The sequence below is a fragment of the Lutra lutra genome, chromosome 4, assembly GCF_902655055.1.
Source record: "Lutra lutra chromosome 4, mLutLut1.2, whole genome shotgun sequence".
In the NCBI taxonomy this organism is placed as follows: domain Eukaryota; kingdom Metazoa; phylum Chordata; class Mammalia; order Carnivora; family Mustelidae; genus Lutra; species Lutra lutra.
This window is the reverse complement of record NC_062281.1, coordinates 166228345-166251355: the sequence shown is the minus strand read 5'-3', so window position 1 is coordinate 166251355 and position 23011 is coordinate 166228345. Positions and strand designations below refer to the sequence as shown.

Here is a 23011-nt window from a genome sequence, read left to right as displayed (position 1 = left end):
CTCCTTTTCAACAGTTGGGCCCAAATCCTTAAGCAAATCTTGACCACTGCAGTAAACTTCAGCATCCTAGAATGTGTTCAGTAACTGCAGTACTTACACTCTCTCTCCTGAGATCATCCCTGCTACTTATTCTTGAAAATGTGGTAGAAGAGTTTGCTCTCTGTGATATCAAAACTGTAATATTCAAAGCTAATCAACATTTTTTATGACCATCCTGAATAAGTTAGTCCATCAAACTGTAGTGAACTTTAAACAGTAGGTACTGGTGTTTTCTGTCTGCCAGTCCCCTCCCCCCCATTCCCCTTTATCATTGTTATTTCTCTCTCTGGTTCCTGGTAGATGTTTTAGAAATGCCACCGTCTCTGCCACTACCTTCTTATATTACTCCAGAATTTTCCTATTTAGTTTGTGTTTCAAAATAAGGTGATTTAACCTAGTACTAATACGTGCTTTTAAAATTACCAGGGACATAATGACAGATGCCTTTTTAGAAATCCTACAAACTATTGTATGGCCATTGATACCACTCTTTGTTACTGAGGTCACATTTTCTTTGGAGCTGTTGGATGAGCCCACCCCATTTTCTTTTTCTTCTTCTGTTAATGCTCAAGAGAAAACTGAAGATAGTTAAGTCACAACTTTCCGATCTTGTGCACATTGCTTCTCTGGTTTACTGCCATAGGATACTGTAGCAATATCTTACAGACATCTTTGATGGCCAATCAGAAGCAGTTAAATTACCTTAAATTTTTTAAATGGAACTCTGACAGCCAATAAGAAATCCTTTGGGTGGGAACTGTAACAGCCCTTTCGTGTGATTTTAAGAACATTGTAAATTTGCATTTTCTTCTTGTTGGAAACACAAGAGGCCCTAGGGCATCTGCTGTGTGCACTTGCCAGGCATTTCCAAGCCTTAAGTTCCCGGTAGTTTGAAGTCTGAATCTGACCCCTGTTCTGCTTCTCAAGGTAACTTTAAAACAGGAAGTGTACAAAGGAGGTAACTGATGACGTGAACAGCCAATCATGGCTTTGTGTTTGTAGCTGATAAAGCAGCTCAGCCAATGGGACCACTCTGGAGGCAAGGTTTGGTGTCAAATAGCATGCTAGATTGAATGCCTTTGACTGTTAAAGTGGAAGGAGGCTGCAGGGCTTCATTGGAGCCTCGGAGTTTTTCACTGAGGCAGGGGTCAGCTGAAAGACAAAGAAAAATGGCGAATAGTTTGCTGGGGGGTGGGGGGACAGCTGTTCGGGTTTTCACTGGAGTGGACATTCCAGACTCAGGTTTCTGCATCTCCTGCTGCCTTTTGTTTCCTCCGTCCTTTTGGGGGGGAGGGCTAGGAGTGACTTAAATTCTCCCTGTCCGAGGAGATATAAATAACTACATGTAAAATTAATGCAGTTCTCGGTAAGTTTAATTCTTTGTTTTGTGTTAAAATGGTAGAAACTGTTTAGCTTCAGAGAGTGTAGACAAGTTGCACTGTTTCAGAAAATGGCCACTTTACATTCCATGCATACCTTTTGGTGCACCTAGAATACCTTGGCTCTGTTTAGATTTTGCATGCCCTTCACCTAGGATTTCTTTTCCTAGTTGAGTATTGACAAGATCAGGTACATGAAGAAAGGCTAATCATTTTCCAGGGGCACACAGAAGCAAAGCACTTTCTCTTTGCATTGGGTAAACTTAACTGTTTTCCAAATAATTTTCCTTTGTTCAAGTGCACTGAAGCTTTCCTACAGAATAAGCTGAGTTGTTGTAAGACTTTCTCTGTTTCCATGCACTTTGTTGACATCTGTGTTTTCAGAGGTGGAAGCAACACTATTGCTGTTCTAAATTTGTGTGAAAATATGGTTTGAACGGATGCAGGTTCTAATGGTGAAGGAAGGCCCACATGCCAGTGTGAAATTCTCCCGTAACTTTCTTGATTTACCTGTCTGCTTCTACTCTAATATGGACCAGTAATTAAGTAACAATCTCTGTTTTAAAATACACATTCTAGCTTAGATTGTTGGAAAGAAACATACTTTTCCACTATATTGGCAGTGACAAGAGCAAGTCTTTTTCTACCAATTTCACACATTTTGTCAGGCATTGGTTTGGTTCTTTAAAAATTATGTGAGCAAAGTGCTTTTCATTTTCTGTATGAAATATTTTGAATCCTAATTTACCTGCAGATTGTGAATAGGAAAGTTAAGAGTACAGGCACCCTATCTTTTGCCCTTGATATTTTTTCCCCTCGTAGGGATCTGAAGCTAATGCTGGTTGCTAATCAGTAACTAGCCAGTTTTTGTGAATAGTGAACTCTTCTGTCCCATGTACTAACATCTATAATACACTTGATTTTAAAAAGCGTTTCTTTGTTTTCTTCTTATTTGCAAATATGGAATGAAGGTCATTGGAACATTTCTGCAGCAGACTCAGCGTGGAGCAGTGAGCCAGCAGTACTCAGTCTCTGGGTAGGGAAAAGGAGCAGGCCCTAGTAGAGGAGAAGTTGGGAGGGTGTTGATTTGCCTTCCCCCGCTTCCCCTCCTGTAAAGGATTTATCTGAGAGGATCGACAGGGGTTTGGATTTGGGGCTCTTGGAATTGGAGTGGTGTAGCAGTCAAAGTTGCTCGATGCAGGCCTCTGTCGTTGCTTGCAAAAGTGACCTTGAAAAACTGCCGAGGAGTTGAAAGATTGAAGGACAAAGTTTGTTTATACAGGTTTAGACTGAAAAGCTCTATTTAAGATGAAAAGAGACTGTACTTCTGATGTTCAAGTCGAGTGGTTAGTAGGAATATATTATATTTTCAGATTAGGAGTTTTCAAGCAGTAAGACAATAAATACGGCTGCGTTCATTCTGTCTCCCACTCTTCTCTATTCCTTCCCCCAGCAAAAAAATTCTAAATCCTTTTGGTATGATAGTTGAGTGAACTGCCTAACAGATTCAGAATTCCTTGCACGCTACCTTGTCTCCTGTGTAATCTAGAGGGTTCTTAGTGAAGAATGGCATTTCAGGAGTTCAAAGCAGTTATGTTTGTAAAACTTCTTTGAGGGAATTGGAATGCTTGTGGTAAGAAAACTGTCATTCTGGGAAGTTAAATCATAAGAGAAAGGAGTATGTGTTAAGGATTACATTTTAACAGATAATTTAAATTTATTTTTTATAAGACATTGATTTATATGTTACCAGTTGCTCCAGGTTTTACATATGCTTTAAAAAACAGATGTAGATTACGGAATGACTCTCTTAGCCTGGGAGAAGGCCTGGAGCAGGGAAGGCAGAAGGTAAGTGGGGCACAGTATGAGGCCTTGATTAAAACTCTTTATTTTGAGAACTTTGTGGATTTTGCTTCTTGGAAAGATACCTAGCCATTGCCTCTAGCTTGGGTTCTTAACCTTTTCAGAGTCATGGACTCTGGAGAATCTGACCCACTATCTGGAAAAATGCACGTAGGCGTGCCTGTGCAGAACCCCTGGTGACTAAGGTGTCTTCTAGTATAGGCAGAATGGTGTTTATATGATCTCCTTATTTAACACATTAGCCAGATAAATGGTTTCCAGAAAAATGAAGAAATCAGGAGAATAGGCCTTCCATAGCTAACTAGAACTTAGACTAGGGGTGGGTGTGTGTGGGTGAGGGCAACTTAGGGTCTTCGATTCGGGCATTTATTTATACTCTGACTACAGCATTTACAGCATTTGCGGCAGCATGGTGCGGTAGCAGAAGCAGGCCAGTAAACGTCAGGAGGCCGGTGTTCAGGTTCCATTCAGCTGTCACCAGTTTTGTGAGCTTGGGCAAGTCAGCCATTTAGTGTCGGTTTCCTCACATGTAGAAATGGGACCTAAAAATAGCACCTTCCTATTTAGTGGTGAGTCTCAAATGAGATCATGTATGTCAGAGTGCTTCACGAGTTGTGAATTGCTACATAAATAGTAGCTGCTGTTAATCTGGACTGTTGGGGGGTGGGAGTTAAAAACTTAGGAAGATAGGTGGGGCATCAAAGAAAAGAAATGCCAGTGTTTTAATATGTTTACCAGGGAGTTTGCTTCAACACTACGCATCTCTTTTTAAACATGGTTCCACGTGCCTTCACATGCATATTCCCATTTGTGCTGACCCTGTGTAATTGACCCTGTATAATTCATTTGTTGAGACCCATCAAACTTCCCTTACCGGGATTCCTATGAAAGAATTTTAATCCCTTTGTCAAAAATTAAGAGTGTCTTAGAATAAGATGAAATGGGAATGCTGATTTTTTAAAAAGCCCTTACTAGATATAGGAGCCTCTCAATAAAAACTGGGAACCTGTTCTAAGTGGATACTGAGATCTGTGTTATAATGCAGGTAAGTTCTAATAGTTGCAGATACTTTCTAGGCAGAGGTTACATTTTTCGTTCATGCAACAAATATAACTGAACTGGAGCCATTTTTTGGTTTGCTTTGTGGTCATATTTTTTTGGTCAGTTTTCAAACGGGGAGGTAGTTATATCTTGTAGAGTAAGTAACAAGCAAGTAAATGTTGGGGTAAAGACTTGAAAAAAAATTGGTGTCTCATCAAAATATAAACACTAGCATGAATTCCACATCGTTGATACATACTGTGAGATACGTTTCCAAGGTAAATGGTGGAAACCTATGGGGATTTCTTTCTCACCCATTTTACATGCCTCATGTCATCTATTTTTAGGACTCTTTTTCTTCCTTGGGGGGGGGTGGCTATTTTGTGATCTGTTTGATTTCCTGTCCTATTAAGTCACTTCCTATCAGGCGTGGTCAGGCAGCATTGATGTCTGCCTCCTTTCTATGCATTGAAAGAATCATTCACACAGAATAAGTTTTGGCAAATTTGGAATTGGCCTCCAAATAAAAGTCCACTTCCTGAGATATGTATGTTTGAAAACAGCAGTCATGGTCACTGTGGGCGTTTTGTTCCTAAAACAAGATAAGGTCTTTTAGAGAAGCTATGTACTTTCATGGAGGCTTCAGTAACCCCAAAAATATTCTTTTTTTTTTTTTTTTTTTTAAAGATTTTATTTATTTATTTGACAGAGAGAAATCACAAGTAAGCAGAGAGGCAGGCAGAGAGAGAGGAGGAAACAGGCTCCCCGCTGAGCAGAAAGCCCGATGTGGGGCTCGAACCCAGGACCTGGGATCATGACCTGAGCCGAAGGCAGCGGCTTAACCCACTGAGCCACCCAGGCGCCCCACCCCAAAAATATTCTTAAAGCTAATCATTTATACAAGATCTTCTTCACAAATGGAGTTATTTTTGTCTATTCTGGGCCCCAATAATATATGCATACAGAGCTTTTATACTCTTTTTTTTTTTTTTTTTTTTTTTTTGCTTTTATACTCTTTTAAGTTTGACTGATGGAAATCATCTAGGGATCTAGTCTACTTCCCTTGTAAAGTGGGGAGGTTGAGGCCCAGAGAGGTTAGGTGCCCCAGTCTTTCAGCTTTTTAATGGCTGGCCTCTGCAAATCAGAAATTCAACTCCTACTTAGTTCATTCCAGGTTTCTTTTATCCCCCTAAGTTGTTTTACTTTTTATTTTTCATATTTCTCTTCCTTTTGGTACACCCATACAAGTTTGCTATTTGAACACAGAAGGAACAGAGAAAATGGGCTGTGGAAGTGGTTTAAAAGTCTCCGTGTGGAGTCTGTTGGTTAGAAAGTCTGCTGTGGCAGCAGACTTACAGTCCCTTTTGGGATCTGAAGATTTCTTGCCTCAGCCAACTGGCTTACTCAGAAAGCAGAGAATCAGCTAGGAAGCTAATGGTGCCCACCTGGCTGAGGTGTCCCAGAGAGCTGGGTTACTTTTATACATTATAAAGAAGTAAACTAAGGTATACAGACACAACACCTGCATGCCAGTTGCGCTTTTGTTTTGTTTTGTTTTGTTTTGTTTTGTTTTGTTTTGTGGTGGTGGTGGTTGTTAATACACCTCAGGAACAAGCTGACTCCCAAACAAGTCTGGGCCTGGTTCTTCAAGTGAGTCCTAAAGCCAACTGGTATTTCATAAACAAAGATCCCAGGATCATTTTGAGCATTTGACAAGACTGAAGTAGAAATCGTTGTCTATATACTCCCCAAGTAATATTTTAACTATGTTGACTTTAATCTTTACCACCAACAAAGTAGAATTGTGAACATGTGTGTGTTTGGGTAGTTGTGGATTTGGTCTTGTTCTCATTTGCATATTCTCTGAGAGACCATAATCTACTTGAACCTTTTAAAGTTTTTTCTTTTGTACTTGGATTTCTTTTCACCACCATATATTTGAAATAAGGTTACAATTTACTGAAAGAGTGAGAGCTTGAACAATGCACATCTTATGTGTAGGTGCTAAGGCATGCCGTGTCTGCAAAGTAGAGTAGACACAGCTGGATAGTATCTTCCTTGAGTCTCATCTCTCAGAAGCTTCGTTTTCTTTTTAGCCTCTTCTCTCTGCTGCCTCAGTATTGGGCCTGGACCTTTAAAACTTGGTCAGATTCTCTCTGTATTGTCACTCTTGTCTCGCTGTCTCTCCCCTCCACATCCCAAAGCCACACCCCACTGTTCAAAAATGTGACCAAAAGTTTTCCTCTGTTTAGAGCGTTTACTATAAATTAAGTTACAGTGCTGCACTCTGTAGTGAAAAAGGGCAGTTGAAGGATAAGAAATGAAGGTAAATTCCAGTGTAAAGGCAGAACTAAAAAAAAAAAAAAAAAAAAAAGCCATGTAGTAAATGTTTAACAAAGCTGGTGACCTTGTGTTCCTTAGTTCAAAGGAAGAAAGGAGACAAACCACAGCAAATAGCAGTGCTGATTCACTTGGTTACCTTTTTTTCTTGGAAGTATTATCATTTGGTCTGTCTTCATCATTTCATTTACATAGAAAACTAGAGCAAGACTGCTTGATTGGAAATACCCAGATAAAATGAATTTTTCCTTTATCTCTCTAAGCTGTGTAGTTCTTACCTAGGAGAAAATACAGAAGGTGGATGTTTTACATTTCCTTAAACTAATTCACCACACATGCATGTCTTATATATATTGAGACTTTAAAAATGTGTACAAATAAAATTTTACTCCAGAATCTAACAGGTAAGGGAGACAGGATGTATAGCAAGTATGTGAAACTGATATGGAAAGTACAACCAAATGACACAAAATTAAGAGGAAGGGAGACCTTTACATCTGACTTAGGAATGAAGGCAGGCAGTTTAACTGGTGTTGGACTCAGCGAGGTAGGGACAAGGGCACTCTAGGCACACAGAAAGGAGGAGCAAGGTCATGATTCAAAACGTACAGCATGTACTGAAGGAGAGCGGTAAGTAAATGGCCCAGACTGCTCAGAGCAAGCATATAAGGAGATGAGTTAGGGACAGGAGAGTGGAATAACAAAGTTTGGAGAAGTAAATTGGGGTCAGCTGTGACCACCAGGTTAAGAAATTTGAACTGTCTCTGTTGACATTGGTGAGCTAGTGAAGATTTTGGGTAATAGGTTGATGTGGCATTATAAGACTTAGTAAGCATCATTATGTAGAGATAAGCAGAATTTGAGAAGATTCCAGAAACAGTGAACAGTGCAGTGAGTTCACATACTAGGTTCACAACCCTTACTGGATTATTAATGAGGGTGAAAAGGAAGAGCAAGAGCTTAGAACTGTACCTGGTACCCAGCATTAAACACATATTAGCTGTCAACATCAACAGCAGCATTTTTGTTATTATATGGAGATGAGGCCCTGAACAGAGATAGTGACTGTATGAAGAAAGATCAGGAGATGGACACTGTTGGGCACTCTTACTACAGATTCTGGAAGTTGATTAGAATTGAACAGTCTAGGACGACTCTGAGGTTTTAAGCCTAGGTGACTGGAGGATAGAAAATGAAAAGTTAGAAGGAGAAGATTTAGGGAAAGAAGGTGATTTTGGACACATGGAGCTTGTTTGAGTTCCAGGTGGCTTTCCAGTTGGAGATGTCCAGTTTACAGGACTGGAGAAGTAGCAGAACTGGTAATGTATATTCGGAATTTAGGCTACAGAGATTATAGCTGAACCTGGGGAATAAATGGGAGGGAATCAAGGGAGAGAGAATGGACAGAAGGACCAGAAGAGTAAAACTTCATGTCAAAGTTGGAAACGCAAAAAAGGTTGGGCCCTCAGGTTGAGACATGTAGAAATGAACATGGTAGAGTCCTCTAGGTCAGTGTTTTTTTTTTTTTTTTCTCTTTAGAGATTTTATTTATTTATTTGACAGCACAAGCAGGGGGAGTAGTAGGCAGAGGCAGAGGGAGAAGCAGGCTTCCTTTTGAGTGGGGAGCCCACTGTGGGTCCTGATCCCAGGACCCTGGGATCATGACCTGAGCCGAAGGCAGACACTTAACTTGCTGAGCCACCCAGCTGCCCCTAGGTCAGTGATCTGTAAACTTTTTTGATTGTGTACCTCTGTTTCAATGTGCAGCTCCCGTATAGAGTATTCTTTTTTTTTTTTTTAATATTTTATTTATTTATTTGTCAGAGAGAGAGAGAGCACAAGCAGGCAGAGTGGCAGGCAGAGGCAGAGAGAGAAGCAGACTCCCAGCTGAGCAAGGAGCCCGATGTGAGACTCTATCTCAGGACCCTGGGATCATGACCTGAGCCGAAGGCAGTAGCTTAACCAATGGAGCCACCCAGGCGCCCCTAGAGTATTCTTTACTCTAAAATTACTCATTTTTTGAATGTTAGTTTAGTTAAAACTGCAGAATATCTATAACTTCCCTAATTCAGGCCTACATAACGAAGTAAGGTATCACTGTTAGCCAACATTTTTCTCAGAATACTTAGAGCACCATGTGTGATACATGATCTTGTGACAAGTTAAATGGAATGAGGGCGTTGGTATTAGCCCATAGGTTAAGCATTCAGAAAACTAATATTAACATTTTCAGTGTGTGCCTTGATAGGTAGAAGATTAGAAATACTGCCCTAAAATCTGGTGGCCTTCATTTGTTATGAAAATGTACAAATATTTCCTTGAAATGTTACCTAGTAGTTCCCCGAGATGAGTTATATATGTATTTTTTGTATATGTGTGTGTGTATTGTCTTAAGCTTTCTTATTTAAGTTTTAAGTGTATACACACACACCTCCATCCAGTGCAAAAGCTAAGGGTTTTTTTCTGAGTTGCGTTGGGCTTAATCTTTACTGGTGTTCGCTTTATAAAGTCTCAAATGGCAGCTCTGCATGAACCATGAATACATGTGTAGGAATTTGGCAGCATTTGCTTAACAAGTAATAGATACCACATGATCATGATAACACGGATGAGCAGCGTACAATACAAATAACCAGAAATGGAACAGCCTCGTCTGTAGGATTTAGCAGAACTTTTAATATAAGGTATGTCTATTTAGTTTCTAGACTAGGTATGTTGTAATTATCCTCAATCTAAAATAAAGGTAATGATGGGGTGCCTGGGTGGCTCAGTGGGTTAAAGCCTCTGCCTTCTGCTCAGGTCATGATCCCAGGGTCCTGGGATCGAGCCCCGTGTCGGGCTCTCTGCTCAGCCAGGAGCCAGCTTCCTCCTCTCTCTCTCTCTGCCTGCCTCTCTGCCTATTTGTAATCTCTGTCTGTCAAATAAATAAATAAAATCTTAAAAATAAAATAAAGGTAATGAGAAACTTTTCACTAGAGAAAGAGTGGTGAATTTCCAGCCACTCTGCCTGATTATTTATTTATATCCTGAATTCCATGATTATTCTCTCCTGCTAATTAACTGGCCAAATACTTATGAAGCTACCCTTAAAGGTAGTTAAGCAATGTAAAAGTATGTAATGTTTATATAAAATGGTACTTTACAGTTAATGGAATGATTTTATATTTATTCTCTCACTTAGTATTTACCTAAGGTAGGACGGAAGATTATTATCCCCATTTTGTGGGTGAGGAAATCAGAGGCAGAGCCTAGTGACATAAGTCCCGTGTTCTTTGCACTGTGCCTTGTTACTACTGCCTATGAAAAATGCAAGCTATACCTGTGTCTGTCTAATAGGAGTAATTCTTCCTTCTGCCTCCCCTTTGCCTGTGTGTGCTGCTCTTCCCCAAAAGGAAGACATACAGTTTTTTTTCCTCCCAGAGTTCACACATAATCTTACATAAAGTGACTAAACAGGTTGATCATAAAAGGAGCAAATATATAGTCAGACTGAATTATATTTAAGTTTTTTGTCAGACATAGCCATCTTTCTTTTCAGAACAAAGCATAGTGGAAATAGGTACTAAATGAGTACCGCCAGTGAGTGTGGTGGGAAATGATCTTTCCTGAATCCTAAATTCACTGAGGTCAGGTAAATAGGTGAAGAACTTTTCCCACATAGAGAGGAGGTTAGAGTTGTGTTAGGTGTCCTGTGGTGTTCCTTAGTTGTGCAAATGCACACGTTATGGTCTGCGGTGGGCACCTCCTAGATTTTGTGTTCCTATCTGGAACTGTAGAGATTGGTATTTTTAGATGAGTCATGATGCTCTTAAATAATCATTTGCTTTATATTTCTTAGCTGTGATTTATAATACTTCCTTTACCTCTAGTGAAATAGTTAGAACAATGGAATGCTGATATTTTGGAGCAATATTGCATAATTAAAATAACATTGTCACCATGTTCACAGTGTGGCAATAGCTGTAGTTTTGAAACACTGCATAGTATTGAGCCAGATGATTCCTCCTGTGAGTGTGCACCTTTGGAAACATCTCTGACAAGGGGGCTAGGCTAAGGCTATTCCTCTGAACCAAAAGGAAAAGATAGGGTGACTTCCCAGCACCAGGCCCCCAAAGAGTGAACTTGATCTACCAAACCTTTTCATCCTCATTCTTGGTTGGTGACTAGATAACTCTGACTCCCAGTCTTTTGGTCAACTATAGCTTTAACAAGCTTGAAAACCTTAAACTTTCTACTTTGAAATGTATGAGAATCTGGCATCTTGGCCTTTTGGAGTAGTACTTTTTCCAGGAGAATGATGAGGAAAACTAAAGGTAAAAGGCTTGATGGACTTAATGTTGCAGGCTTCGAAGAGCCATATGTTCTTAAGTTTTGAGTCCTCTGTTGAGTTACTAATTCTTCATGCGGTGGAAAACTGCAGAACAGAGAATCAGGGCATGTGGGGTTTCATTCCAGCTCCCGCACATGCTTGTCCTGTGACCTCAAAGTCCCTCAGTCCGTGTGGATGAAGTCTCTTTGACAGATGGGAGTATTAGTACCTGTGCTGTGTGTGTAGTGAAAAACAAATGAGATGGTGGAAAGAGAGCTCTTGTACAAACTGTAAAGCATGTACAGGTGTAAAGGATTAGCATAACCATCTCAGTTGCTTTGCCCTCTTTGAAGTAGTCTTTACACTCTCAGTTCCTGACAACTGTAGACATGGAGGTAGGAGGTGCAGTGCTCGTTTGGCTTGGAGGATTTGTTTCTTCTCGTTTCCTTCCTTCCTTTCAACATCTAAGGCAACCATAAAAGACACTACGCAGAGGGCAGAATTCAGTGTGTCTGTGAATCAGCAGAATCCATACAGCAAAGTCAATACAACCAAGCTCATATTGACATTCTTACAACACCTGCAGGTTTTTAATTGAGAATTCTTTGCCCCCCACCCGACAGTTTTTAGATGGATTAACTCACCAGTACAATCTCCCATTTTCCAGTGGAGTCTATGATTTGGATAATTATCAACATTCGTGGTGCATTTTCTGAAGAACAGGTTTCTCTGCTTCCCTACTCTTCTTTGACTCTTCTGTTGGATTACTGCACAAAGGTTATTGCACAGCTGGGTACAGGGACTACAGAAGGGATTTCCCTGTATGAACATTTCAAAGAAAACCCAGAGTGAGGCCATAGATACTTGGGGTCTTAAATTAGTTCTTGAGGAGCTTGTGTTTGCTCCGTAGATTTGTGTTGAATTCCCACTATGAGCAAGGAATGTTTCCCTTGAGGATGTTCCAGAAACAAAGACCATTACATAAGAACTGGGGAGAACATAGGAGCAGGGAAATTTTAGGCTTAAGAAACAATGTGCCAAATAATAGTATGTCACACAAGTTCGAAGAAAGTGAATATGTTTGCTGTAGGAATAGATTTTATTGGGTGCTGAGAATGGTTTTTTTGGGGAGAAGAAAAATTTCGTGGCCACTAATTGGTGAATGTGTATATTTAGTTTGTTGTAGTTGTACTGTAAAAAGCAGGCTTCTTGACAGAGCTATTCCAAAAAACCTTAACAAGGTTGGTTTTGTTCCATGAAGTAGTCTCAGCAGTGCCTGCTTTCAGAACATGTTCGCTGTCCTCCAGGATTTTGGATGGAGCCAGAGCTCAAAACAGAATCTTCTTCTTGGGTGGTGGGGCCAGGTAGGATGGATGCTACCTAGACTCCAGGTCTCTTCTGCCCCATAATGTAACAAACAAGATTTTCTTTTGAAAGACAAAGCAGCCACACACACTCCTAGCTTGCAGAAGTGTGACATGACCAAGGAGACATAGTTTTAAGAATATAAATGTTTTTGGATTAGTCTGGAAAACCTGCGTAGTTATTGTCGTTGACATTCCTGGGGATTAAGATTTGGAGCATTCCTAGTCATTTCATTTTTAATTCTTTGCTTATTTGGAAGAGTACACTCATTCTAAATTTAGCAGTGTAAAGGGCTTTGCAGTTTATATCATGTTTATGAGAGATGGGAAAAGGTTTCTGTGTATTTGTGTATGTTTCTATGTATTTGCATCTGAAGCTGGAATCCTGGAAATTGTGTTAACAACAAAGTAAGTCTAAATTAGAGGAAGAAATAAGTTGGGTTACTTTCTACACTACCTCAGGGAGATCAGTCTTTGGGCTAGGTGCTCTGCTTGAGACCATTCAGATCAGGAGTAGGTGTCAGTCTACTCTTAGCAGTGAAGATGTTATACCAGCTGGCACTTGTATGATGCTTGGTATTTTTCGAGGGTTTTTAGCATGTGTCTTCCCATTTGTGTGCTGCACCCGCCCTGTGAGGTGCTCCTACAGATGAACAGAGGCCCCAAGAAGTTAAGTGACTTGCCCAGGATCATAAACATAACGAGTTAGCAGCCAGAGAGCCAGAACCTCCAGGTCCAGGCCATTTTCTTTATGTATTTCCCTGTACTTTACTGCCCCCCACTGTTCACATTTGAGTATTCGTAGGTGCTACTGACTGACCTGGAGACATGCAAAGGCGAAGGATAAAATAGGAAAGAAAAAAGTGGCAGAACTTGGAAAGAGACAACCGAAATAAGAAGAGGATGTTTATATGATAGTAGATAGGAGTGCCAATAGCATTTTCTATTATTGGCACAGAGATGATGGGACCAAGTGGATAAAACTGATCTTTTGGGTTATGGATTTGAGTCATTGGTCCCAGCAGGACTGCTTGTCTCTCTGAACAATTTGAATACACACAAACCTTAAAACAGTGCAAAAAGGAAGGAGGAACCAAGCTATAACAACGCAAGAACAGAAGTGTAGAGGCTTTGTGTTTCCAGCTCTACCATTTGCTGTATTGTGTCCTTAAGCAAATAACTAATCCTTTGCTTTCTTATTTGTAAAATTGGGACACTATTGTTATCTTTTATCATTTGGCTGAGTGAAGATCAATTGAGGGGAGCGTACCTGACAAGTAGTTTGTGAACTCTGCAGCTCTTAAGTTGGCATTGCAACATTCTTCAGAATCACATTTCTCACCTCTCCTGGGCACACACAAATACCGGATCCTGCCAGAAGCAGGAAGAGGTGGTTTTCAGGATTTCTAAATCTGAGAAGGGATCTGGTAGGCAAAATGCCTCTTTGTTTTAGGATACAATTTAATTCAGGCTCCTGGCACTATTTCTGTCTCCAGCTCCTGTCAGAATTCTCTTTCAGGCTCAGAGCCTGAAAAACCAGTAACTCACCATTCTTCCTGAAAGAATTTATTTACTCTGATTAGGTTGGAGAGTCAGAGAGATTAACACATATTCCTTTGGGGCAGAGAGCTTGCTCCTGGTGGATACCAGGCCGGGGAGCTCTGTGCTCCTCGGGGAGGCTGACCAGGTGAGGGAGCTGTGTAACAGCTGTGCTGTACGGCAAGCTTCTCAGCCCCCACCACTGAACTACACCGTCAGTCGGCGAGGGACAACACTACTTATGTCATGGAAGGATTCAGTGAAAGAAAACACTTAACAGTTTAGAACTGGCTTCTAAATGTTACCTGATCCTTTTTTTGTAAAGGGCCAGGTAATATTTTTAGCTTGCAAGTCATACATTTCATGTTGTAACTCTTCAGCTCTACTGTTGAAGCGTGAGAGTAGCCTTCAGCAGTGTCAGTGAATGAGGGTGAAGTCTTCCAACAGAACTTAATTTAGGAGAACAGGCTGCAGGCCCGATTCCAGCCTGTTGGCTCTCCTTCCCAGACCCTTGCTTTAGAGTCCTCCACTGAAATATTTTATTTTTTCCTCTGTCATACAAAATAGTGTTTTATTGCTGTCATATGCGGGGATGGTTTAAGTTGAACATTAATGAACAAATGATGAAGAAAGTTATGTGAAGTAAGATGTTTACATATCATTTTCTCTTCCACAGAAACAGAACTTACAGTGTTATGTTCATGCCTTCCTATCAATTTCATTATGCTTATACCAGTTGCTATGCCTTCAGTTTTTTTCCAGTTATAACTGTACTATGCTCTGGCCCTTGTTTAAAAGATTGTGTTGTAGTAGATAGCAAACAGAAACATGTTTTTGTTTTTGAAGGAAAAGTGTTTCTGCTGCCAATTTAAAAATGTGTTCTTGTGAACAGATCTTTAGGGAGAATAATGTGCAGCTAGTTCCAACCCTTAGTCTTGGGAAACATGGTTCTTCCAGTAGGGAGTATGAAAAACAGCTTCATACTTAGCTTCTTGGAGCTAGAAACAGACATGCTCAAACATTGAATTTGACAGTGATCAGGGTTGGGGAAAGGGGTTCCAGTCAGGCTATATTATTCATTCTTATAGTGGTAGGTACTGTGTAATAACCTGCTAGTAAGTTTGACTAGCTGGTATCCAGTTACATAAGGGTTTAGAACTTAAGTAGTAAGGTTTCTGGTACTAAGCTTGTTGCTTTCTTGCGCGATTTAGTAGAAACCTTAGATGAGCTTAAAGACTGTTGACCCCTCTTTTCTCCCTAATCACCCTGCCTTCTTTTGTATTTACCCATTTATTGCATCCTCAAGTGGTCAGGTGAAGGTCTTCCATATCAGGCCACCTCTTTGGCATATATGTTGAGTATACGTTGCTCTTGGAGTGGCTTAGTAGAATGACTGGCCCAAGGCTACCAGTTAGTAGACAGCAGGCCAGTTCACAAACACAGGTCTTTCAGTGTCCAGAGTAGTACTGTTTTTCTCCTGAAATTGCTGATTCGAGATTGGTTTTATTGTAGAGAATGTAGGCCTTAAGGCTTGAAATGCTCTTTAGCATGATCGATAATGGTGTATGTCCTTAGGTCCATCTATACAAACATTAGAACTAAATTGTCTGTTGGTGGAATTGTTTTGTTTCAGAAGTCTTAGTTCTTAAATTTTATTTACACTTTTCTTTGTAGTGTGGAAGAATATCTAAAATAGCAAGTGCAAATAAACTTAAATCCTATACCCTTTTTATCCATCTAGTTACTCGTGTTAATATTCTTTCTCTGTATCTCTTACTTTCCATTTGAAATAGAACATCCCAACAGTTTGGGCTAATTCAAATAAACCTGGAACTAACTTCAATAAATACTTGAACAGTACTGGAACATAATAAAATGGATGTGAAAGTGCTGCCAGTTGGGCAAAATAAAAAGCATGTCATCTAATGACAGAGGAGGACATGATCAAAATGCAGGTCACAAAGGGAGTGAAGAAGATCAGTACTTTGAGTATAGGGAGATACACAGGAATGATTGGGGTTGTCTGTGGCCTAAAGGCTGCAAGTTGGATTCCGGGGGGGTGGCCATTAAAGGGAAACATGGTACCAGTGTTTAGCTTTTTCAGTCGAAACTGAGCTAGGATATATTTGCTTGCATTTGACAACGACAGTGTTGTTTTTAGGTGAAACCTGACTGCCTGGAGTGGGTCATCTCTAGTACTTTAATAGGAAGCAGTGTTGGTCAAGGATTGGGTTTCATTTCAGGGGAGCTTCTTTGATCTTTTTTCCTTGAACAGTTCTTATGTTAGGGTTTTAGGTATTCTCTCTCAACAATCATGTATTTGGTTTTAGTTATTTCAAAGACTGTATATTGGGGTTAGGCATATTATAAAGGACTTTAATAGGAGAATGAGGTATATGCCAAGAAAAGAGAGCTAAAGTCTAAAGGTACAGGGTTTTAGAAACCAGGGAATATTGCAGTAAAACTTTATTTTTTTTGTATTTTATGAGGTTGATCACTTTGATAGATCCTCTTTTGTTCTGATTGTATCACTGAAGGAGGGTTTGGTGAGCCATGGTACCTGGTCAAGAGCAAGAGCTTGAAGATTTCCAAGATCTTAAAAAGAGGAGTACTCTGCTTCTGAGATGTTTTGAAAACTGTTTAGGTCTTTTTCTTTCTTCATCAGTGATAAAGAGTAGCTGGATATTAGAGTGACAGCTAGATTTTTCCATTCTTGAATGATTGAATTGAATCATCTTATCTCCTCAATGATTTTCTCCTCCTCTTCCTGCTAATGAATGGCCAAACAGAGGTGTTTGCCCTCCTTCTACTTACCTATAGTTATTAATTTTTCAGACTTTACTTATCTGTCCTGGTCACCTTTCTGAGAATATGCTATCTTTCAAAAGTTTTATACTCAGGAAACTTGAGGGCATGTGCATGCGCGCATGCCTGTGTGTGTGTGCGCGTGTGTGTGTGTGTGTATTGGGGTAGGTTGGGGGGTTAGTGGCATTGTGGCCTTCCTGTCCTGTCCTTTTATCTTAAATTCACTTCAGTAGGTCAGTTTCAGGTGGATTTCTGTTTGTTGTCCTTCTTATTTTATTTCTTAAAAATTTATTTGACAAACAGAGATCACAAGTAGGCAGAGAGGCAGGCAGAGAAAGAGGGGGAAGCAGGTTCTCCACTAAGCAGAGAGTCCAATGTGGGGTTTGATCCCAGGACCCTGAGATCATGACCTGAGCCGAAGGCAGAGCTTAACCCACTGAGCCACCCAGGTGCCCCTGTCTTTCTTATTTTAAAGGCCCAGAGAGAACCTCATTTATTCTGAGCTTCTCAGAATAGCTTGTATAACCACTTCCTTTGGTTGTTCAGGCAATCCCATTAAGTTTGTGCCAGCCTTTCCAAGAGACCTCTTTTTCTCAGAAGGGTCATACCCAGCAACTCTCTTGCCCGTTCATTCAGGAGTAATCAGTCAGACTGTGTGCTAGATGCTGTGAGAAATCCAGAGATGAATCGTACTCAGGTCCTATTCACAAGGAGCTTATAAACCAGAAGGAGAAATATGATAAGATATGCACATAAATAATGATCATACAAGATAATGTGAGGGCAGAACAGATCAAGGGCTCTGAAGGTTCATAGGAAGGAGCGATCATGTTTGGATGGGGATGTTTAGAGACTTCTAGACGGATGGCAGTTGAGTTGAGCATTGGAGAAACAGCCTTTTTGTGATGGACTTTGATTCTTCCCTTCTGGTTTTGGAAAGCAAACTGTTTTTAAAAGCAGATAAATTAATAAATATTGGGAGTTGAGATTATTTCTGGTAATAATCATTTGATACTTCATCTGATCCTTACATCGTTATTAAAGAGTTAAACAGACATCTTATTGAAGTATTATGAAATAATTAATGAACATGAATGATAAATCTAATAATAATGAAATGTGGGAAATTCTGTGCTGTGTGTTTCTTTCTTTTTTTTTTTTTTAAAGATTTGCTTATTTAGAGAGAGAGCACAAGCGGGGATGGAGGGGAGAGGGAGAGGGAGGAAGAATCTCAAGCAAACTCTGCTGAGCATGGAGGCTGACACAGAGCTCTGTCGCACAACCCTGAGATCATGGCCTGAGCCGAAACCAAGTGTCAGATGCTTAACCAACTGTGCCACTCAGGCGCCCCCAAAGTCACCTGTTTTTGTTGTCATCATTGTGTTTGTTTAAAGTAGGCTCCTTGCCCAGTGCGGGGCTTGAACTTAGAATCTTGAGATCAAGACCTGAGCTGAGATCAAGAGTAGGATGCTTAACTGACTAAGCCATCCAGGTGCTCCTCTGCTGCATGTTTCCTGAGTGATCTAAAGCAATGCCCTTGGTCTTAAGGCAGTTTTGTTGTCAACTGTATATAAATAGCTTTGTCCTGTGGTAGAGATAGCGATTTAACATGGAGTGAAAAGGATCCTGGAGGTGCCTGACTGGTTCATTTGGTTGAGCATCTGACTTTGGCTCAGGTCATGATCTTAGGGTCCTGGGATCGAGCGCCAGCATTGAGCCCTGGGCTTGTCCTGGAGTCTGCTTTTCCCTCTCCCTCAGCCCCTCCCCCTACTCATGCTTGTGAACGTGCACTCCCCGCCTCCCACCGCCAAAAAAAGGGATCCAGAAATATTAGTCTTTCTTACTTTTAAATACATTCTTTCTCGTTACCCTAGAAAATGGATCTGGCACATTTTCCACAGGCTGGAGATGTTATGAATAGGCTGTTTCTGTAGCAAAATCAACTTAGGTATAATTAATGTATTTAATTACTAAAGTAAGAAGTGATTAAGGTTGGTTTATATTTTTTTGCTTGTTGGGTTGTTTAGTGAGCAAAATTTGTTTGCTGATTAGGTTTTGTTATTTAAATCCTGTGCCCCAGAAAATACTGAGAACACCTATTGGTTTTTATAAAATCTTTTGCTTGAGATTTGGTCTAATTTTTTTTTTAAAGATTTTATTTATTTATTTGACAGACAGAGATCACAAGTAGGCAGAGAAGCAGGCAGAGAGAGAGGAAGGGAAGCAGGCTCCCCGCTGAGCAGAGAGCCTGATGCGGGGCTCGATCCCAGGACCCTGGGATCACAACCTGAGCTGAAGGCAGAGGCTTTAACCTGCTGAGCGACCCAGGTGCCCCTAGATTTGGTCTAATTTTTAAAAGCTCCATGTAATGACTGAATCTGCTTTGAGGAAAAAAATTTTTTTTAAAGATTTATTTATTTTAGGGAGAGAGAGCTGGGTGAGGGGCAGAGGGAGAAGGAGAGAGAGAATCCACAAGCAGACTCCCCACTAAGTGCAGAGCCCAAAGTGGGGCTCAGTCCCACAACCATGAGATCATGACAGGAGTCACCTAGGTGCCCCAAGGAAAACCTTTTGAATAAAAGTAGTCAACCTTTTCTAGGAATTTATAGTAACAATTTACATTCTTTCAAGAGGTATTAAAAGAATTACCCTACTAATATCTCTATGCAAAGATGCTAGAATTCCATGTTTCTTGTGAGAAGATCCTCTGTTTCTGATGAGGATACCTTTGTTTTTGAAGTCAGGAATTTATAAAAAGAGGTTTCTGTATGGAAAAATCATAAGGGCTGTAACTCTAAATCCAGAGCTCAAATGGAACTTAGCAAATATAACAATATAAAGAGGAACAGTCAGAGCTGTCCAAAGATGGAAAAGAGCACCTTACCAGTAAGCCAGTTTCCCAGAACCAGGGAGGGAGATGCTCATATTGAAGCTGAGTGACCACTTGGGATGGGATTGTGGGGGTTGGCAGAGGTTGGAATAGAGCTGTGAGCATGTTTTTAGAGGGGTGAGCCTCCGTGGCTTTTGATGTCTTTTTTTAAGTCCTAAACTTTAATGATGTAATAAAATACAAAGGACATTATTATTGACTTGTATATTTTGCTATTATCCATTTGTGATTTTCTAACGCAGATGGGCCTCTGAAGTTAGAAATTTAAACTTTAATACATTTCTCAGTTCCAGAAAGAAAGACTTGCTAACTTCTCTTTTGTACCTAACCCTTATTCCCAACAGTGTGTATCTCTGTACCAGCCAGATTGATTCATGATCTAATGACTGCACAGATGTTTGGGAACTGATCACACCAGCACAGCCTTAGTTGGGGTAGCTCAGAATTTAAAAGCAGACTGTCCATGGAGAAAATTTAAAGGAGCTTCTTGAATTGTGTGCCTTCCTAATGTTTGTGGGAACAGATTAGAGGATAACCAAAGCTTGCTACCAGCTTTCTAAATCTCATTCAGACTGAACCTGTCCATCATTAGCAAGCATGCAAAGATCCCACACTGGCCATGGTGCGGTGTGCATCTTCCTCCCTTGACCGTAGCAGCTCGTGTGGCAAATTTTGCTAAGATTAGGCCTATCCATGGATCCCTGCAATAAAAGGTTAAATTCTTTTTTTAAGTTTTTGATATTTATTTTTATTTCTAGAAAAAGTGTTTTGTTTGCTCCATTTTAAAAGGTTAGAGTCTAGGGGAGCCTGGGTGGCTCAGTCGGTTAAGCATCTGCCTTCAACTTAGATCATGTATGATCCCTGAGTCCCGAGATCGAGCCCTGCATGGGCTCCCTGCTCAGTGGAAAGTCTACTTTTCCCTCTGCCCCTCGCCCAGCTTATGTTCTTTCTCTCAAATAAATAGATAAAATATTAAAAAAAAATAAAAATAAAAGGTCAGAGTCTCTCTTTGTTGTCATCAGTACCTTGTAAGTATCTATTAAAAATACACTTCTTTAGATTACTTTGATTTTAGATTTCAAAGATTACTTTGTTCTCAGTGTGTCTAAGAGAACAGTGTATAGGCCCTGTGTATACGGTGATGAATGAAAATGTCATGGGAGCTGAGTTGAGAGGACCATACTTGGTTATTGAGGACTGAAAATTTTATCTAGTCATTTCAACTGTGCTTCATCATTCTTCACTTTAATTCCCTCCAGAAACTCCAAGATCATATTGCTTCCTAGTACTTAAGAGTTTCTGTTGATGTATAGAGCTGCTTGTTGGCTTCCAGCACCAGAAATTGGCTCCAAATCTTTTCCCATTACATCATCACCCACTAATGTCATTACACCAGGGTGAAATCTGCTTTGAAGATTGTACTCTTGTTTTCCTTCCATCTCTTTCCGCTCCTCATTTCCTTTAGAAGGAAAAAGAAAAAAAAAAAGTAGAGCCTTCTTGGACAGTCCCAGGCAAACATTTAAGAGGGAATCAAGCATTTTCAGTCTAAACCTAGATTTATCAGTCTTCATTCCACTCTGTGGACGGAGAGTGATCTGCCCAGCATGGGGTCTGGAAAGGAACACATTTAGTCATGTGACACCTGCCTTTGGTGCTTTTCTCTCAGCCCTTCAGAATTGGTTCTTAATGATTTACATACCTCTCTGCCAGCATCTTGTCACTGGCATGTTAAACCTTTTTATTTATTTATTTTACTTATTTATTTATTTTTTTTGGGTAAATTGTAATTTTTTTATTGGAAAACAAATATACAACTTGGAATGGATTTGAGGCAAATTGTGCCATAAGCAGATTTTCTTTAAGTGGCTAAACAAAGTTTAAAAAGCAAGTAACAATAAAAGAAAATGTTTCTGGTACAGGACCAGCAGTACAAAAAAATAGTGTACGAGTACCTGGATAATACACCCGTTTTGCAATAGTGCAACTTTTAAGTACATATTGTTGACTGTCCATAGTCCACGCAGAGTTACAACTCCACACTTCACAACAACATGCTGACAGTTCCTAAAGAAAACTACTTAAAAAAAAAGGCATAACCCAGATGTTCCCTCATTTGACCAACTCCATCTAAGTTTAGATGTGCAGAAGGGCTTAGATATATCCAGAGTAAGCCACATGCAACATGTTACTTGATCAATTTTCTAAAATAAGGTTTCAGGACAATGACAGTAAGATAAGGGAAGAAAACATGGAGGAATGAAGTCCTAATTACTATACATGCATATTTTTTGACAGCGGGGGGATCCTTTTACAGATAAGTTACAAACAAAGAAAAGGCAAATAAACAATTTTGTACAAGAAATTTAACACATTCTGTACAGTCTTCACTTTGCTGTCATCATTTGTACAAACTCTTCATAGTTTACTTGACCATCACCATCAATATCTGCTTCCCTGATCATTTCATCAACCTCTTCATCTGTTAACTTCTCTCCCAGGTTTGTCATCACATGGCGAAGCTCTGCTGCACTAATATAGCCATTGCCATCCTTATCAAACACACGGAATGCTTCTCTAATTTCTTCTTCACTGTCTGTGTCTTTCATTTTTCTTGCCATCATTGTCAGAAATTCCGGGAAGTCAATTGTGCCATTACCATCAGCATCTACTTCATTAATCATGTCCTGTAACTCTGCTTCTGTGGGATTCTGCCCAAGAGACCTCATTACAGTTCCCAATTCCTTTGTTGTTATAGTTCCATCACCATCCTTGTCAAATAGTGAAAAAGCTTCTTTGAATTATTTGGTCCTTCATGCTAACAGCTTCCTACTTTATATAGTCCTATCAGGTTGTATTTGTAATATTTGAGAAGATTAGTGATTTCTGGGTCCTCCAAATTTGTTTATGTGGAGAGGAGGGCTTACTTTAAATGGGCTATATATAGTTGAGTTCCAACTGGGATTTTCAGTTTTCTATGCAATCTGCTCTTCAGTCAGTTGGTCAGCCATGCTGCAAGTGCTACCGGTCTCCAAGAAGCGACCACACAACCACCAAACCTTTTTATTTTTATTTATTTATTTTTTAAGTCACATTTTAATTTTTATTATTTATTTATTTTAAAGATTTTATGTATTTATTTATTCGACAGAAATCACAAGTAGGCAGAGAGGCAGGCAGAGAGGGGGGCGGGAGCAGGCTCCCTGCTGAGCAGAGAGCCCGATGTGGGGCTCGATCCCAGGACCCTGGGATCATGACCTGAGCAGAAGGCAGAGGCTTTAACCCACTGAGCCACCCAGGCGCCCCTGTTACCTTTTTAAATAATTTCCCAGAATAGAAATTCTTAAGACCTCACTAAGTTTCTTATTCTTTGTGTTTAATTAAACTGTTTTCTTCCATTTAAGTATTTGTTGGATAAGCATTTCAGCCATCTGGAGTTTTTACT

General features: G+C 40.1%; 2 protein-coding genes across 4 annotated transcripts in view; one reads left to right on the top strand and one right to left on the bottom strand.

Moving 5' to 3' along the window:
* The window catches only part of NFYC (nuclear transcription factor Y subunit gamma), a 69345-nt gene that overhangs the window by 15136 nt on the left and 31198 nt on the right, over nucleotides 1-23011 (top strand). Inside the window, exon 1 of one of the 3 annotated variants that reach the window (XM_047725179.1) lies at nucleotides 1273-1405. The exons of 1 other annotated variant lie outside the window; for it this stretch is intronic. The gene's annotated coding sequence lies outside the window, so the exon portion shown is untranslated. Of the gene's footprint in view, nucleotides 1-1272; nucleotides 1406-3121; nucleotides 3267-23011 lie in introns of those variants that run through there. One more of the 3 variants, XM_047725181.1, reaches the window with a different exon arrangement.
* LOC125097532 (calmodulin-1-like) lies at nucleotides 21347-22560 on the bottom strand. Its single transcript, XM_047725207.1, has 2 exons — nucleotides 22546-22560; nucleotides 21347-22371 (listed from the first exon to the last, which is right to left on the bottom strand). The coding sequence occupies exon 2, from the start codon at nucleotides 22293-22295 to the stop codon at nucleotides 21954-21956; it is 342 nt and encodes a 113-aa protein (XP_047581163.1). The 5' UTR covers nucleotides 22296-22371; nucleotides 22546-22560; the 3' UTR covers nucleotides 21347-21953.